General features: G+C 36.0%; 1 protein-coding gene across 1 annotated transcript; it reads right to left on the bottom strand.

Moving 5' to 3' along the window:
* Positions 1 to 1,208: 1,208 nt before the first annotated feature.
* atg10 (ATG10 autophagy related 10 homolog (S. cerevisiae)) lies at positions 1,209 to 16,763 on the bottom strand. The gene is made up of 7 exons (XM_017693791.2): positions 16,461 to 16,763; positions 15,161 to 15,289; positions 14,660 to 14,776; positions 12,112 to 12,235; positions 11,860 to 11,957; positions 3,382 to 3,479; positions 1,209 to 2,475 (listed from the first exon to the last, which is right to left on the bottom strand). The coding sequence occupies exons 1-7, from the start codon at positions 16,626 to 16,628 to the stop codon at positions 2,376 to 2,378; spliced, it is 834 nt and encodes a 277-aa protein (XP_017549280.1). The 5' UTR covers positions 16,629 to 16,763; the 3' UTR covers positions 1,209 to 2,375.
* Positions 16,764 to 18,792: the final 2,029 nt, after the last annotated feature.

Raw genomic sequence — 18,792 nt, 5'->3', positions numbered from 1 at the left:
GTTGAGTATGATTATGGATGAATACCAAATGAGCATTTTTAGCTATATTTTGCATTGTTGGGGTGTAGGATCCAGTATTTAAATTCCTCTGTAGTGCACTATGTAAGGGAACAGGGAGCCGTTTAAAATTCAAGCCCCAGCGTGAGAAAAGTGGTGTCCTCAGACCAGCAAAAGATTCGCTGTGGTAATTTGGTGACCAAAAGTACTTATAAACTCAAAGTGTTTGCATTAAACAGTGCTGTGCTATATATGTTCACTGTTAACATAAAAGTTTTAAAACCATGAAATGACTGCAGTATATAGTGATTGTGACCAAAGTTCTCTTCCTCATTCAGCAGCCAATGGTTGCTTAGCAACCATACCATACTCTAAAGGAACTAAATTTTTCGATGGAATACTTATGTTAGTTATTAATATTAATAACAAATAATTATCTAAACCATTGTGCATTTGAATATATTTTATGTTGGCTACCATTTTATAAAAGCAATTAGCCACTCAAGGCAGTGGGTTGCTGCAATTTTGTCACGGAGGAGATAAAAGAACACCCTTCCCCATGATAAAACCACAGTAACCCACGGTCTCTCGTAGCTTATTGCTTTAATATAAGTATTGTATAAAATATACCTAATAAACCTAAAAGGTTTTTACATCATGTATTTGTATTTTTGCAGTTGTTCCTATATAATTTAACTATGTCTTCTATAATTTTTATGCATATATGGACAAAAAGTGCAATTAAAGAAAAGCAAACTAGTAAAAATAATTAAGCAGAGGCAATCAAATACAATATCCTACATGTAATTTATTATTTTCCACCAGTGGGTTTGTGTGCACAAGCTTCTTAATTAAAGTTGTTCTTCCCTGAATGTCAACGTAATTTACTCCTGAATGGCCTGAGAACTTGAAAAATAAAAACATCCAAATAAAAACAGCTTTCTTCTCCTCATTTGAACATAGTGAAACAAACCCACTTCATTAGAGTCTCTGGCATACATACAAAATCTGGATGAAACTATCTGGAAAATCTGGATGGATCTTTGAAGGTAATGTAAAGTTAAATCAACTAGAGTAACCCCACTATTTACAATACGCAACGCTGTTGTGAAATCACAAAAGGAAAACCAAATAAAGAAGGCTGGAGTAAGTACTGTATATGTGACCAGTTCTCTTGTTTGTAAGGAAAATCATGGACATGGAAAAGGCAATCCTGGATCTGATTTGTTTTATTGCAAACTCAAAGAAACAAGGCAGTACACCAGATAAAACATCATAAGTTACAAAGGTATTTTCTTATGAAAGAAACATGAAAAATGTATCCTTAGTTTTAAAAAGCATGTCCCAAAATTTTGCCAAAAAAAAAACAGTGCACAGATTTGTATAATTCAAGTGTTACTGTTCCTCAAATTATAAATACAACAGCTGAACAAGTTTTCCTGCTACAACTTCCTTTGGATTTGTACAAAAGAAAACTCAATAATCATTTAGATTTTTATTCCAAGATCTCATTATCTAATGATTATCAATATATCTCATTGCATTTCAGTTTTCAATGTCTATAGCTTACATTATGGTTTTCTTTTGCATTTGCCATTAACAAGTACTGTTAGTTTCGTTGAATTTTAATGCACACCTGTGCACTTCTTGTTAAGTCTATGGGTCTGTTTCAACATCGAACAGATTTGAAATAAAATCTAAAAAATGAAAAACAAATGTGTCAGGTAACATTTTTACTTTTGGTGTTGCAGTTGTAAAGTTTGTTCAGTAAATTCTTAAACTTAAAACCTAAGTCTGAATATTATTGGATTAGTCTGTTAGCAATTTCCTGAGGCAGTTAAACAAAACTCCTTTCTCCAAACTGAACTGTGCCAAAATATTCTTTTTTAAAACATTTCTCTGAACTCTCTTTACCTTTGACACCAACCATGTCGATACCGTTTTCTTTCCTCCTGCTCTACACATATCAAACAAGAAACCTGTTAATATTTATTAAATTGGCCTGCTTAACATAAGAGTTGGTGTACAAACGTTCATATAATAGGGATTATGTTAGGGAAGAGCTCTGCACTATAACCAATACTTGTAGCATCTGAGAATGTCCCTGGAGGCCCATGCATATTTTCATGGCTGACGGTTTTTATAATAAACAGAACAGTATGACCAGAACTGTCGCATCTTTCACCCAACAAATCTTTGACTACCAAGGTGTGGGGGAATAAACATAAACACAATATAAGCATTCATATATGGCTACTCGAGTAAAATTAAACGAATTCAACTCATGAAGGCCTTGCTTACTATTTGTTTAATGAGGCAGAATGCGGAAGCCTGTAGTGCTTTGGCCTGCAAGGACTGGAATCTGACGTGTTATGGCATCAGTCAGGAGCAGCCACTGCTGTACAATAGCTTAGAGGTACTTCCAGTCTTACCATAGGTCCCATCACACTCAGCCATGTAACAATGTAGTTCACTTTCCTGGAACAAGACACAATGTAGTCAAAGGAAAAATGTGTTTAAATCAGAATTTGCTACTTTTCAACAATTCATAGTTTTCAACATTAAGAAGACCATGTTGCCATTTTGAAGGCAAGCAGTAGTTCGGACTGCGCTCTTAAATATTAAACTCATACATAAATATTAAGCACAAGTCAGCTTCTTATCCACCTGCTTCTCATTTGAATTTTCCATGAATTAAATGAATTCTCATTTGCGTTCCACCTTAAATGGTGCTGCAGGTACAAAGACGCACCTATTAAACACAGAACGAATTGTGAAAGTTGGTGAACATCAGCTTACCTAAATAAATGCATCAATTTACCTCAATAAATGATTCTTAATCAACAAATATGTCAAACGTTTCTTTGGAAATGTTTAATGGTTACTGAGCAGTTAATGTGCAGCACACCAAAGCTATGATCAGTCATTGGATCTCATGCAGTATCCCAAACCACACACATCTGTACTTCACCTTCTACATTAATAAGTGCCCTTCTAATGGCATATGTGCTGATTTTTGCACACTATTTCATGTGCTAGTGGGCAGATTGGAAGATGAAAATAATAACTCAGCAGGGAATCTCAGCCATTTAGACTATAAATTTCATTCGTCATCACTACAACCACAAATAAAATAAAATCAATACACTCAAATACATTGGTTAACATGCTTTAAAAATGTAAAAAGGTTAAAAACGTGTTTTTCTGCCTTCTGGATTGTGATGGCTTTATTACTTCATTACACTCAGCCACAGCACTGCTGAATGAAGTTGCCATCCAAAACGCTGACAGCACAATCGTGACATCAGATTACTATCAATAGCTAATTCAACACACACGAAAAATGGGCAGTGGAAGACATGATGAGTTGAAATGTAATGTTACCTTTTTTCCACATGTGCCATTTGCAAAACTGGTCGCATAAACTCCTCAGTGCGACAAGGATGGAGCACAAAGAATGGCTGCCCCAGTAAAGGATGTTCCTAAAACATATATACATATACAAAAAAGGTCTTAATTTGCAACCTGACCTTATGCTTTTTTAAAATGAATAAAATATCAATTATTAATTCATATTTTTTTCAATAGTTTTCATCTTATTATTACTAACAAAGTAGCCAAATTATGATTTCTAAGTGGGAGAACTTGCAAAGTCGCAGGGTGTTCAAATACTTATTTTCCTCACTGTATGCACAAAGTTAAACTGATTTTTCCACAGTGATCTCATTCTCTGGCTTTTAATATTGGCTTTAAATTAATTTCAGCTAACTTGTAGACTTCTTATAGAGTAATTAGCTAACAATATCACAGTGTTTATTTGAGGATGTTAAAACTTAAAATTTATTCCTGTAATTGTGTGACAGTCTCTAACACTACAGCTTCACTCACCAAAAGAAAAAAAGAAACAATGCTAAGCAGCTACACTGTCCCCATCTCTGTTAATATAACCATTAGAAAGTGCAGTTGCACTGATGAATCTGCAGGTTGCTTGCTGATTCTGATGCTCCACTGTGAAGAGGAGCTACAGTGTCCTCAGAAATCAAAACCAAACCTAATTAGCAAATTTCTGTCTATTATTGCGTCAACCTAACACATCAAAATCCATCAACAGTTTCAGGGAGCTGTGAGCTTATTTCTGTATATGACAAATAAAACAGCCTGTGCCTATGACATTTATTTTGTTTGTGCACAAAAAAGAACACGAGCATGAATAGAAGAAAATGAGAATGAATAAACACAAATGTAAAAGATTACAGAATGTGCACATGCTTACTAGAAGAGATGGAGTTCTTAACTGTGGGAACCAAATAAAAGAAAATGTGTATACGAATGGCAAAAGGACTCCATACAATATAATGCTGACGCAGATTATATTATTATTAATAATCAGGCCCCTGCAGACCTCAGTCAACTCTGATGCTCTTTAGCACAAATAAAGAGCCAGTTTGGTTAATCTTTACTTACCTCATCTTGCTACATTTCATTACATCATGCTACTGGTCCACACTGAATATTTTCTGTAACTGGACTATTTTGCTTTCAACAGAATAGGCTGATATTTTGACTGTCCATGGCAAATTCTAAGGGCTGCATCTAGTGAACGGATTGGCACTGATTAATTTTGCATGCATAAAAGCACAAAAAAACACAGGGTTAAGCATGTCCAACTTCACGAAGAAGCATTTTAGGGCCTCATAATCTTGTGTAAAAAATAATCTGTGAAAAATCTGTAATTGTACAAATTAACAACCTGGAGTGATTTACCAACATTATTACTGTTCAGCATGTTTTTAAATGGCAAGAAAAGTCATAATTACTTTCAAAATGGCTGCCAATCTCAAGGTGCAAGAAATTTTCCATTAGACAATTACTCACAGATTTTTTTTAAAAGCAACCATTTCAACATAAAAATATTACAATTCTGGTAAGTTCTTCCTCTATTTAGCATTTTTTTCTTCTATCATTGTCTTTGTTTTCCCAAGCCAGACTTTCTATTTGGACTTTTTCTTTGGACTATTAACTCTTATATGAAAAAAAAAATTGTGTTGTACATTATGTATTTGGAAATAATGGATGAAAATTACCAGTTTATTTTGATTAGATTTTTATTTGTTTTGAACTTTTATGCTTATAATGCATTTTGGAAAATAAAAAATACTTGACCATATTTCTTTGCCCAAACACTTTATTATTATTCCTAATTTAATTTTTTAAAATAAGCTAGCATGATTCTTAAAATAAGAATGTATGGATTCTTCTTTTCTTTAGAGAGATTTTTTCTTCTGTCTGTTTCCCTACAATGGGTCCAAATGCACTCTGAGATGATTTGTTTTAACATCTGTAAAATTCAAATTCCTACATCATACTACATCATTTGCAAATGTAGAGCCAACTGTGATGTTTTAGCACATTCTGCATTTTTGCACACACCTTTTTTAAAATCAGCTCAAAGTCGAGGCAGCAGCATTGAAAATCACTTATCCCAATGGCAAAGCTTATGGTCAGTGATAAGATAGCTCTGGACCTACAGAAATAAAGGGTCTAAACCAGTACCTTGTTGGTAACATCTAAAATTTAAGGACATCTATGTACTGTTAGGGAATTTTCAGGAAGGTAATCATCTTTTGTATACAAGAAAAAGAAACTGAAATATGGAACAACAACTGATGTGTTTGTTTGACAAGAATTCATGTGGAAACTGTGAAACGATGCAGATATCCAATATGCTTTATGTACGTATCTGTCAATGTTGATGCCGATACATGAATAATTATAACGTAAAGATTTTCATTACAAATAAATTTAACTTGTATGTCTTTAGGGTTAGAAATGCGGTGAAATTAATAAAATGCAGACATTTTAGCACAGTAGACCAGCATCATCTAACTATATAATAAGTATAAATAGATAATAACTAATAAGAATGACAAAAGGTTATGTTTTTAAAAAACATCCAATTTTGGGTATTGCTGGTGATTGGATGCTAATGAATGTCTTTTGGGGTTCTCATAAGTTACAATTCCAGAAAACCCTCTCAGCATTCTCTGTCCAGATTCACTGCTACTTCATGCTTAGCACTCCTAGATGCTTCTATTTAAAAAAGTAGCACTGTGTTTGCTATACCAGTCATACAAAGTCATTTAAAAAAACAAACAAAAAAAAACAGATGTAGCCCTCCTAAATTTAACTGTACACTAAGGGGTTAAATTCAGTGTTATAACAGCACCTACTACTCAGCGAGATGAGACGACCCCCTCCCCCCCTTCCCTTTTTTTTCTCCCTGGTGCTAGACGCTTCAAATTCTCTCTCGTGTACATGCCGCTACTTCACGGAGTTCGCAGATAAAATACATGCAGAAATGCTTTTTTGCAACTAACTGCACGAGATAGGAGCCACCAAAGAACTCTTAGCAGAGAAAGTCATAGTATTCCAGCTTATTTGCCGAACATTTTACAGCCGTTATAGTTCAGAGCTCCGACTGTTTTTTTTCATGGTTAAAGTTTTGCAAGATAGAAGGAGAGATGGCAAGCCAGTGAACCACGTGATCCTAACCTCCTGTGCAGCAGCTCTACAGGCAGCTGCAGGAATATATATATATATATATATATATATATATATATATATAGAGAGAGAGAGAGAGAGAGAGAGAGAGAGAGAGAGAGAGAGAGAGAGAGAGAGAGAGAGAGAGAGAGAGAGAGAGAGAGAGAGAGATATCCACGGACGCGCAAGTTTTTTTCCAGCTGGACATTCACACACCCTCACACACACTTGTATATACGGACCAATTTTTTTGATAAATAGAACTTAACGTGCACGTAGGAAAATTTTTTTTTAAAAATGACTACCCAGGTAGCGATTATTTTTTTGGTTTATTTGTTTTCTTATTACAACTATGGACTAAAGTTCAATGGACTAAAGTTTCCCTTTTGTTATTTTCTTCAAATGTCTACTATGGTTGCTGATAAATGTCAATTCTTGAATAGACCATTATAAATTTCACCTCTGTGTTTGTTGTGTCGCTGCTCAAAACCCTCCTTTTCCTGAGCCTAGTTAGAAGCTTGGTGTACCCCTTTGATTTACTTAATTCATTCTGTACTACAGTTCAATAGCACCTTGCTACACAGAGTCTTGGTAAGCTTGCCGTTTAATTAATAAATAAACTAAATCACCCAATTTGTAATGCCAGCCCAAGAACTGTTTGGATAAAATGTGTGTGAGTATTAAACTCTTCATGTCAAAATCTATCACTCTAGGTGAAATTACAATGGATCCTAAAATGAAGAATCAAATCTGTCTCACAGAAACCTGGCAGAAAAATACTTGGCTTTAAACGTGTCTATCCCCCAAAGGCTAAAATATATATGTGAGACCCCCTATCTAAATACATCTTCTGACTGAACCAGCCCCAAATAAGACACTGTCAATCATTCTTAATCTTCACTATCTACAGTTTTTATATACATTTGTTGACATCCTCTCAAATTTTATAGCTTCTATGATTTAATTTTAATTGGAGTTAAATATTCATTTTAATAATGCACAAGTGTCACACCTCCCTCAGACCTGGCTGTGCCTTCCGAGAACCCCTTGCTGCAGCATGTGACACAGGACTCTCTCAGATCACCTATCCCCTTCTAGATTGCCTGACTACTGATTATCCACATGTGTTGCTTGTTGCAAGTGTTCTTTGCAAAGTATCGTGACTTATCTGTGTTCCAAGCGTTTCCTTTGTACCATTTTCTGTCTTTCTGTATTATGACTTGTATTTTATTTATGACCAGCTTTTATTTTATTTATGATTCAAGTCTCACTTTTTTTTCTGTACTAATTCTCTGGTTTTAGACTTTCTGCTTGTGTTTACCTTCTGTGAGTTTCGATTGCCCTATTGTTATTAAAGTGTTGTTCTTAAGCCTCTGCTGCAAGCATCTAGTTCTGTCTGCCACTGCTGCAAGATCCATTAGGAACAGTGTTTGTGTCTTTTGGTGCTACTCAAAATGTAACTGGGACCACTCACTACTGCTACTACTACTAACTGGAAGTTTCATCAAAGTTCTTCTGTATCTAATTGCTCTGATTAGTTTAAAAAAAAAAAAAGACCATTTATAAAAGACCATTCAGATCGCTAAATACTGGTATCTACAGATTGCTAAACACAACCTTGTAGATACCAGTATAATTTAATAATAAGTCCAAACTAGAGTTTAGGTTTTTGTTACATATCTTTTTCATTTGTCTTGGCTGGTTTCACACTGCAATGGCTAAAGAGCACCATATTACACAAAAAGTGCTTGTTTAATTGCCAAAAATTGGCAAATGGTGTTACTGTAACATTTGCCACCATTTGAACCAAAAAACTCAGACTTAAGTGTATGTGTATAACAGTCAAAGCATATAAATAATAATAAATCTTACTTCATATTTGTTTCTTTGTGATGCAATACGTTCCGCAATCCATGTACCAAAATTAAAGGCATAGCTTCGCTATTTCATTGCTCATCAATGAGATTTATATATTCGTAAAAATGATTAAGGATAACAATAACTGTGCCATGTTTTTGGGTTTTTTTCTTATCTATTGGTTTTCTGCTCTGCAAAACGTTTACTTCACTGCACTGTTTCCACTGGTGTAGTGCTTGATATTGTTTCTCATCAGTCTTAGCCACAGCACTGCTCAGTTTAATAATGACTATGCTCTAAATAAGTCTATTAAACTAAAGGTGCTCAAGTCTTTCAAGGAATGAACAAGGACATCTTCAGGTAGAATATTATTTCATATTTGCTTCTCCATAATTGATTTTTCAATCTGAATATAACTAAACAGGTCACTGGTACCATTCGATCATGATCCATGAGCTTGCTTTAAAGGCATTGCTTCTCTATTCCATTATTGTTGGTCTGCTGTTAGTAGCAGCAATTAAAACAGGCAGATTATGGAAATGGTACAGCTCTGATGTGCTGCTAAAAAAGAGAGCAGCATGCTCTGTTACTGTCTTCCCTCTTCTCATGTGGACCATTACCAAAATGCATTCCCACCACCAGCAAAATAAATCAGAGTTCATCTGATTTAAATAAATCAGCGTTCATGCCTGTGAAAGCAGCATGAACCACTTCACTAAGTCATAATTCATTTTGTACATGCCGTTTTGTTACTATGTTTTCAAAACTAATATATTTAAATGACATCTGTTCTGAAAGCTGCTTTTCTTACCCCAGATTTAGTGACTTCACTCATAAATATTTTATATAAAGTTTGCTTTTTGAATGAAATTCAGTTATTAGTCACCTAAATTAATTAGAAATAATTATTATAATAATTAACTAGGAAATAATAAACTAGGAAATGTCTAAGGGGATGCAAACTTTTGAGCTTAGATATTTGACCTGGATTTCACTATTTCGACATGTGATGAGAAGTTAATAGGGAAACATCTGTGAAAAAACATAGTCTGCCATTTACAGAAACAGAAAAAAAAAGGGGTAGAATTTCCATCACTCTGAAACCATGGGGAATACAAACATCTACATTGCATGTCATCCAAAACATAAGCCTTTATTCTCACCGACTACCCTGTGTCTCGTGAACCATTTTCTTACACTATTAATCTGCTGAGCAGATGAAACACATGTTTAATCAGTTTACTTAGTTAGAAGCCTTCTGTAACAGTCATTTTGAACAGCTTACAATACTTATAATGCTTTCTAATAGTTCTAAAAAAAAAAAAAAAAAAAAAAAAAAAAAAAAAAAACAGAATCGGCAAAGTAGAATTGCCATACCAAATCAGTTTTGTACATCTAATTGAATTGTTTGTAATTTACAAAGATCACTTTGAATTTAATCAGAAAACACACACACACACACACGTTCCAAACCACTTATCCTTCTGGGTCACAGAGTATTCAGAAAAATAATTATTTTTCTACTTTCAAATGTAAAGATCCACTATATTCAAGTCGTCCAGAGTACATATGATAATTGCTGAAGCAGTGTGATCTACCTGTGTCCGATAAGGCTTGAGAATGTGATGTCACAGTGTCTTATGGACTATACTGCCAAAAGTATTCGGTCATATGCCTTCACACACATATGAACTTGAGTGAGATCCTATTCTTAATCCATAGGGTTTAATATGATCTTGGCCCACCCTTTTTTAGCTAAAACAGCTAACTCTTCTGGAAAGGCTGTCCACAAGGTTTAGGAGTGTGTTTATGGGAATTTATGACCATTCTTCCAGAAGCGCATTTGTGAGGTCAGACACTGATATTGGATGAGAAGGCCTGGCTCGCAGTTTCCACTCGAATTAATCCCAAAGGTGTTCTACTGGGTCGAGGTCAGGACAGTCAAGTCCTTCCACACCAAACTTGCTCATCCAGTGGTGACGCTTTACACCACTGCATTTGACACTTTGCATTGCCCTTGGTGATGCAAGGCTTGGATGCAGATGCTCGGCCATGGAAACTCATTCCATGAAGCTCTCTACACTGTTTTTGAGCAAGTCTGAAGGCCACATCAAGTTTGGATGTCTGTAGCGAGGAAATTTCACGACTCAACTTGTTGCACAGGTGGCATCCACAGTACCATGCTGGAATTCACTGAGCTCCCATTCTTTCCCAAATGTTTGTAGAAACGGTCTGCAGGCCTAGGTGCTTGGTTTTATACACCTGTGGTCATGGAAGTGATTGGAACATCTGAATTCAATTATTTGGATGGATGAGTGAATACTTTTGGAAATATAGTGTAGGTGATCTCCCAGGTTAAGTCAACCTAGGTGGTTCTGAATAGCTGAATTAATTTTCTTTCCTACCTGATTTTTGTTGAACTATGAACTATGAACCAATGAACCCACTAAATATGTTTTCTGAGTTGACTAACAGATCTTCATGGCTAACAGATCAAAAATCAGAGAAAATCAAGAAAATCACTCAATTTCACTCAGTTTCACTCAATTATTTGGATGCAGCCCTAGGCTTCATAGTGAGAGTGCTGATAAACATCAAGCTCAAGCTCATTTTATATTCTAATATGTAGCTACTCCTTTTTTATTTTCATTTAGGCTTGGGTGTGGAGTTATTGTTTGGTTTTTGTTAGTTGTTTTAGCTTCTGTTTACCTCTTTAGAGATGGCATATTTGTTGATTGCTGTCAAGTGGTGGCTCTAACATTACTGACACACACAGTACATACATATACCAATGACAACATTTGTTAGAACTGTGATAGAACTAACTATCAGCAAAGCTTTATTTTACTGCAAAGGAGGATTGTTCTACCTACAAATCTTATTTTGCTGTGGAACCGCAACAGGGCAGTAAAAGAGTAAAAAGAGTAAAAGTCTCCAAGCAGCAGCTCATTAAAAATACAGACCCGCCTTACAATGCAGATGTGTAGGTCAGGATTCTGGATCCAGATTTCTGACAAGATGATTTGTGACTATGACTTGTTAAAAGAATATTTTTTCTTTGAATATTTTTACCTCAATAAAAACATACATTTATCTTATATCTGCAATTTAAGCTGATAAAGAACAAATGCATTTTTTCAAAGCCTTTTTTTGTGTTCCTATTTCCTGGTATCCTACTTCTGTGTTTATAAATTCCCTTTTTCTGTGAGCTCTGTTTCTAGCTTCTTGTAGTTTTTAGGTTTGACACTGCCTGCCTGTTTGCCTGGTTTCATTATGGATTACCCTGGGTTAATGCTTTCTGTCTGTGTCCTGATTGCAACTATGAACTACGATGTCTAAAAAAGCTCCAATATACATTCTCTGCCCATCTTCCCACCTCATGCTCCCTTTGATTACACCTCATAAACAAGCAAGAAATTAACATGGAAAGAAGATAGAAGATACAAAAACAGCAACGAGTTGCACCTGCTGGGTTAGAGTATCCCAAGGTCCTTGTAGTAGATGTTTTCTGTAGTTTGGGCGAATATTGTTCCAAACCTCTTCAAGGGACAAAAGCCGTCCATCTGTAATGGAAAAATGGAAAGCTAATGGAAGCCATGTAAAAAAAACAAATGATATCTTTTGCCACATCAACTCATGTTAAAAACAAGAGAACCTCAATCCAAACATTACTTAAACAGGAAGTCACCAAAACAGCATAAGAGGCTATAAACATACCCAGTGTAGATGCTCTGAAGTACAGCACAGGGACCTGATAGCTGCAGGAGTATAAAACATGATATTCATAGCACATTACAGCTTGGTTTTCACATACAGCTTGATTTTCAGTGTCATCATCCACCTAGAGAAAGTGATAAAGAGGGAGACTTCTGAATTTCCTAGTACAATGAAAAAATATCCAGTGCTAGATAAAAATAAATGTACTTTATTGATACCTGAGGTATACATATACTCACATATTTACACATACAACTAGAACAAAGACATCAGTGCAAAAGCCATGGTATACAGTGCAAAAAAAAAAAACTTTAAACAAAAAGGAAAACCTGCCTCATTATTCATACTGAAAGGCTGGTAAAAAGGTAGCATGCTAAGAGGAGGTATTGTGGATCCTGACAGTAGCCAGCAAAAAAGATCCCCAATACAATGTCTTGGTGAAAAGAGCTTGTCGGTCCTGTATATTGAACCATGTAGGAGATGAAGAAAATTGCAGTCCTTTGCATTCACCTTTAAACTGAGCCTTGCTCATGGTTCTGGTGCAAAGCTAAAGAAGCCAATATTGAACACTAAACTTGATCAACATGTTTGGGGGAAACTGCAAATTTCATTTTTGGCTGAACCATCCATCTAGGAGCAGCAGCACACTTTATAGTGGTTATACATATAAAGGTGAATGCCTTAGATAGCCAGATGTTTACCATGGAGCAATTTACTCACATTTTATTACTACACAGTTAAAAAAGGGCAACAAATGGTTCTTTGAGCAATTTGAGCTACTTTTTTATAATTTGCAAAAGAGATGTCAGAGTGTTAAGAACTTTTTATGAACCTTAATATACTGTAAATGTTCTTAACATATTTAAGTGCTTTTCCTAAAACTTTTTATATTATTTCAAATTTTACACATCATGTTTAATGGAAACCTTTGTGGTGGCATTGTGCAAGGAAAAAAACAATTTTTTTGGCACCTTTAGTTTTTAAGAGTGTACACCTTCCAAACTCAGAGTAAAGAGAAAACTAAATCTTATTATTTATTTTTATATTTCCTCATTGCCCTCTTACCCTGCCCACTGTATACTATATGAAAAGGTTGGCTGTTCATCTCGGTCTGTGCATCAGGAGACACTTTGGCTTCTTTTTATCTATAAAGCGCTTACTAGCCATCTGCCATGGTACAGCACAGAAATGCTCAGGGTAAATAATGCAGTTTATCAGACTCATTCCAGGGACTGGATCACCCTTCAGGTGTCGGGAGCTTTTACAGAGCTGAGAAAACCTACTTTTTGGTACAGTGCATCAGCGAGCTGGAATTCATTACAGGAGACTCTAAAGCTTCACTCTCTGGTGTCACATGAACATTTTAAACTTTTAGTTTCTAACCACCTCCACACAGCCAGCAGCTGCTTTATCTGATTTTACTTTAATTTTTAATATGACTTTTGGTATGTCTTAGCTATTGTTTTTACTTTTAATTTTGTACTTTTATCTGTTTACTATTAATATTTTTTAATTTCTTTTATTAGTATTCTTTTTTTTTATTTTATTATTGTCAACTTATTGTCTTACAACTATCTTTTATTTCATTCATGATATGTTTTATCCTTATCTGCACTGTTACTTGATGTTATTATGTTGCAGTTCTACAATTATAGATTGTAGTCCATCTTTTTCTCTGCATAATGTTAACCTGACAACTGATGGTGTACTAAAGAATGACCAACACAAACTGCAGCAACACATGAGCTATCATCTCTGACTTTGTGGACCAACAAAGTAAGTGTATCTAATAGAGTGGATAAAATGGACAATGTGTGTAGATACAAGGAGGCTTTCCAAATAAAATGGGTCTAAACACGAGAATGTTTTGGAACTTGTTGCTTGGAATGGAAAATCCAATATCTGCATTAGCAGTTAGACTGACAAAGTAAAGATTAGAAGCATCAATATTGTATATTGGTAATTTGGTACCCTAATCAAGGTCTGTATGGGAGACTTAATTAATCTTCTGAAACCTTATCATAGACATTATTTTTTATATAAAAAATACTCTTTCTAATGCAATATACTATGTTGATCAAGTCATATTTAAGCGTAAATTCACTTCAACAATCACACAAAGCAGTGCAATTTTACATTATAGCACTCATTGTGTGTGCATTTTCTCCTAGACACGCATACTTTTAAAAAATTATGTAGCAAAACCAAAAGTACTTCAAGAAGTAAATAAAATCATTTGGTTGCCCGATATGATATCTAGAAACTAAATGAAATGATCAAATATTTGGTTTTGCTAACAGATCTTGTAATTTTGATGCATTGTATGTAATACTGATTCAGAATTCATCCTATTTTAAATGGCGCTTGGTTTATTATAACACACTCATGTTCCCTAATGAAATCACATGTCATGTGATTGTCACAATCATTCTGATCTTTATACTGATAAACTCTTTTGTGAAAAAAACTTTTTCTATTTTGCTATGTGTTTTTCTATACTTTCTCTGATGATTGCAAATGCAAAAAATAAATATTCTGTAGGCTTTACCTGGTCTTCTACCAGAGCATCCACGTCTTCAGTTTTGTGCTTCCAAAACTGGTTAAGCAAAGAACACAGTCTTCCAGGTATTAGAATGGTCTTTTTCATATAGCCTTCTTTAACACCCTAAATGACAATAAATCAAAAGTAACACTCAATTTGGGATAACACTTTAATAGGAGTAATGTTATATATGTCCACTGATATACATGTTCATACATACTGGGTAGATAATTTAGCTTTAGTATATATTTTAACAGATCAGTACATTACCATAAGTATACCATCCCTGTCAGAACAAAATACTGTATTTCCACCATGGTAACTTTACAGCAGAAGGAAAAAAAAAACATTCTTAACTTATAAGTTAATGCAAAGGTATATTTTTTCCTGAGTAATCTTGGAACATTAGCATTAGTCCATTCATTGTTCAATTTTTATGCAGTGTAAAAGAAAAAAAAAATGAAAACGTGGAGACACAAAGTTTTGTCCCAAATGTGACAATATCACCTTGAACTCTGTCCAGCTCCACCCATCTTTGAGAACACTGGAATACTGGAGGAAAAGCTGGCAGCTGAGATGGAAGCTCTTCTCATCCAGGTAACAGCTAGCAGCACTTGATCCTTCTTTATCTGACATCTGAAAAGAAGAGAATTTGCATGAAAATTAAAAACATTTACTCAAGTACAGTAACTATAGACTTAAAAAAACAAAAACAAATTATGTGGCCCCAACAAAATGGGGTACATGGAGAAATATAAAGAATAAATGTTTAATACTAGTGCTCCTAATCAGTCAGCATAAGAACAATGAAGTGATCCACTTTTATTAACAATAAAAAACATTGTCAATGTTGCAAGTGTAGCAAATAAGCAGTGCAGAATTGCTGGGTGCTTACAAGTTCAGTGGGTTATTCAACCTGTAATCAATTTTTACTTTCATTTAGCCACCAGATTGTAAATAAAACTTTGATGTTATAAGGTTATGGCTTGCAAGGGGACTCCTATCGTGTTCTTGCGTGTTAAAATATATAATAATAAAATAATAATAATAATTATTATTATTGTTGTTGTTATTAAGCTGCCCGCTAGTTTTCATTTCAGAATTGTTCTATCTCCCATGACTAGAGGAAAACCATGTCTACAGGTAGCTTTTTAGTCAGTCATTCTTCTCATATTTAAAAGTTGCCCTATTAAGAAAAGATCCTCAGAAATCTCAGAAATAGTCGTGTATAATCCTTTAAGAACCGCCCCGGTCAAAAAAAAACGACAAAGGGTCTGAGTGTTCCTTTTCCAAAGATAGAACCAGGTATGTCTGAATAGTTTACTTCAGGTTGCTTTGCCTTTATTTGCCTGATGTGGTAGCTAAGGGACGTATGTGGTCAGCAGTTCTGCCCATATATTTAGTGAGGCAATGAGCTACAAATGGCGGAATCAAGGACCGTAGATGGGAAAGGCCGTTTCAATGAAGTATTCGGAGGCAGCCTCTGTAGACCAGCTCTGCTGTCCTTTCGGTTTTACCAAAGTTAGCTCTTTTGCCCTGCTTATAACGTGACATTATAATTCAGCCACTCTCCTGACGAGCACAACAGCAGCTCCTCAGAGCTGGTTTGTGCAGCCTACTTTGTTACCAAACCTATCTGACCCAAGAGACATAACCTTCACATACAAAAACACATGTAGTGCTTTGGTATTTTAGAATAGATCTATATACTACATGGTACTATTACGACGAAGCAGTTTCATTAAAAACAACAGCTTTATACAAAGCCAAACTACGAAGTAGCGCACTGATATCCGTTTCTCCTTACCATGGTGGTTCCATGCCACTTCCGGGATCCTTCAAGCGAAAGGGGTGAAATGTAACAGGAAACGTGTGAAAAGTGGTCGGGCAGTTTCCAGCCTGTGTTCTTCTGACTGTATTTTTCTAACCAGGGTATCAACAACTTTTTTGAAAACAAGACATTTTTACTACTCATTTTGTTCTACACATATAACACCTAAATCTTCGGTGTTTATGTTTCATGCAAATTGACATTTATTGCAAATACAGTATTTATTGTGAAATAGCCCAGTTTGCGCCTGATCAAAAATAGTCTGTATTAAGCTGTCAACTACCCGTTAAAAAACCCTCTCAAAAGGAAGTTTGTCCCAGTATCACATGACCTGCAACGCATGATGTCATTTCCTAAGGAAAAGGGTGCTGTTTGGTGCTATTGCGTCTCCCCCCCAAAATATATGTTAAAAGCTGAGTTACCCTCTACTAATATCGCTCGAGCATGAAACTGTGCAGTTATATGACACTGTTCTCACTGATAAAGTAAAGTTAAGAAATGGCTAAATAAATAAATAAACACCAGTATCAATATCAGAATTACTGAGTAGGTTTATTAGGGAATTTGCCATAACCAGAGTCTGAGAAAGACCAATCTTGCAGTGTCCTTGGAACATGTGGTCAAAATAATGCCTCAATTAAAGCCTCTTCACTGTGTCATGTAGACATCATGCATCTGCCACCAGATGTCACTGTATTGACGTTTATCTTCAAATCGCTGTAGATTTGTAGGATCTACTTGTAGTCCTTACTGGATAACATTTCAGAAAATTGAGTGTTAAAAATTAACATATGTTGACATTATAATTATATCATAAATGCAAAAAAAATGAATTTATGATTTTCTTAAACGAAAATGGTATATCATTTAAAAATATATTTGCATTTTGTTGCTATATGGCAACAGCATGTGACACGGCATGCAATCATGTAATACATACAAAGGGAGTTCTAAATGAAAAGAAATCATTGCATTTTATATTATATAATCATTGTATTTATATGTCTTGGATTCTGGTTCCCAATTAATGAATCAAAGTCAATATGGACCAAATGATCAGTTATGAAAAAAGTCAGTAGTTGCAGTGCTACTGTGATACACCATGATTCCTTAGACCCTGATAACAAAACTCTCCTCACTTGGACTGAGCTCTTCCATGTGCAACTGGGTCCTAGACTTCCTGACCAACAGGCCGCAGTCTGTGAGGATCCACAACATCTCCTGCCCCACCATAACCCTCAGCACTGGCTCCCCTCAGGGCTGTGTGTTGAGCCCCCTCCTGTTTACACTGCTTACATATGACTGCTCACCTATCCATCCAGGCTGTCATATTGTGAAGTTTGCGGACGACACAGCAGTGGTTGGATGCATCACAAACAGAGATGAGTCCAACTACAGGCAGGAGGTGGAACACCTGGAGGGTTGGTGCAGAGAAAACAACCTCTGCATCAACGTAAAGAAGACGAAGGAGATGATTGTGGACTTCAGAAGGGGCCATCATGACCACCTCCCTCTGCACATTGGAGGTTCTGAGGTGGAAGTGGTCGACAGCTACAGGTACTTGGGTGTGCACCTGAGCAGCAACCTCACCTGGAGCAACAACACTTCCACTCTGGTCAGGAAGGCACATCAGCGGCTCGACTTCCTCAGGAGGCTGAGACGAGCTGGACTCGGGAGGGCAGTCCTCACCTCCTTCTACAGATGTGTGGTGGAGAGCTTCGTGTGCTCCAGCATCAACGTGTGGCATGGAAGCTGCTCTGCTGCAGATAGGAAAGCACTGCAGAGGGTGGTGAAGGCTGCACAGAGGATTGCTGGAGTCAGCCTCCCCAGCACCACAGACATTTACACCTCCAGATGCAGGAAAAGGGCTACCTGCATCAGGAAGGATCCCACCCACCCAGCACATGCACTTTTTGTCCCACTCCCCTCAGGCAGGAGGCTGCGGAGCATCAAGTGCAAAACAACCAGACTCAGAAACAGCTTCATACCAGAAGCTGTAAGGCTCCTAAATTCCAACTGACACTTACAAGAACAAGTACTGTTACAGGCACTGTCACTTTAAACTGCACTGAGACACTTTATCTAGACACTTTATCCACTGCTCTAAGTCAATATCATACTGCTATAGCAACTTGCACTCTGGACTTCATATTGCTGCTAACTTCCTACTCTCCCTCTCTTGTGTACTTCTATTTATTTATCTATTTTAATAACAGCTCTTGGGTGTAAACTGGACCATGAGATCTTAATTTCGTTCCACCTCATGTACCATGTTATGCGAATGACAATAAAATCTCCTTGAATCCTT

Source organism: Pygocentrus nattereri, chromosome 18 (assembly GCF_015220715.1).
Source record: "Pygocentrus nattereri isolate fPygNat1 chromosome 18, fPygNat1.pri, whole genome shotgun sequence".
In the NCBI taxonomy this organism is placed as follows: domain Eukaryota; kingdom Metazoa; phylum Chordata; class Actinopteri; order Characiformes; family Serrasalmidae; genus Pygocentrus; species Pygocentrus nattereri.
Note: the sequence above shows the minus strand (reverse complement) of the source record. Positions and strands in the feature narration are given on the sequence as shown.

What these genes read in the sequence shown, in the direction of transcription:
- atg10 (XM_017693791.2), bottom strand. Translation starts at nt 16,628, where the DNA reads ATGAGTAGTAAAAATGTCTTGTTTTCAAAAAAGTTGTTGATACCCTGG. An exon ending in GGAGCTGGACAGAGTTCAAG is followed by an intron (nt 14,777 to 15,160) that starts GTGATATTGTCA and finishes ATTGTCATTTAG; the next exon opens with GGTGTTAAAGAAGGCTATAT. An exon ending in ATGCTCTGGTAGAAGACCAG is followed by an intron (nt 12,236 to 14,659) that starts GTAAAGCCTACA and finishes CACTTTCTCTAG; the next exon opens with GTGGATGATGACACTGAAAA.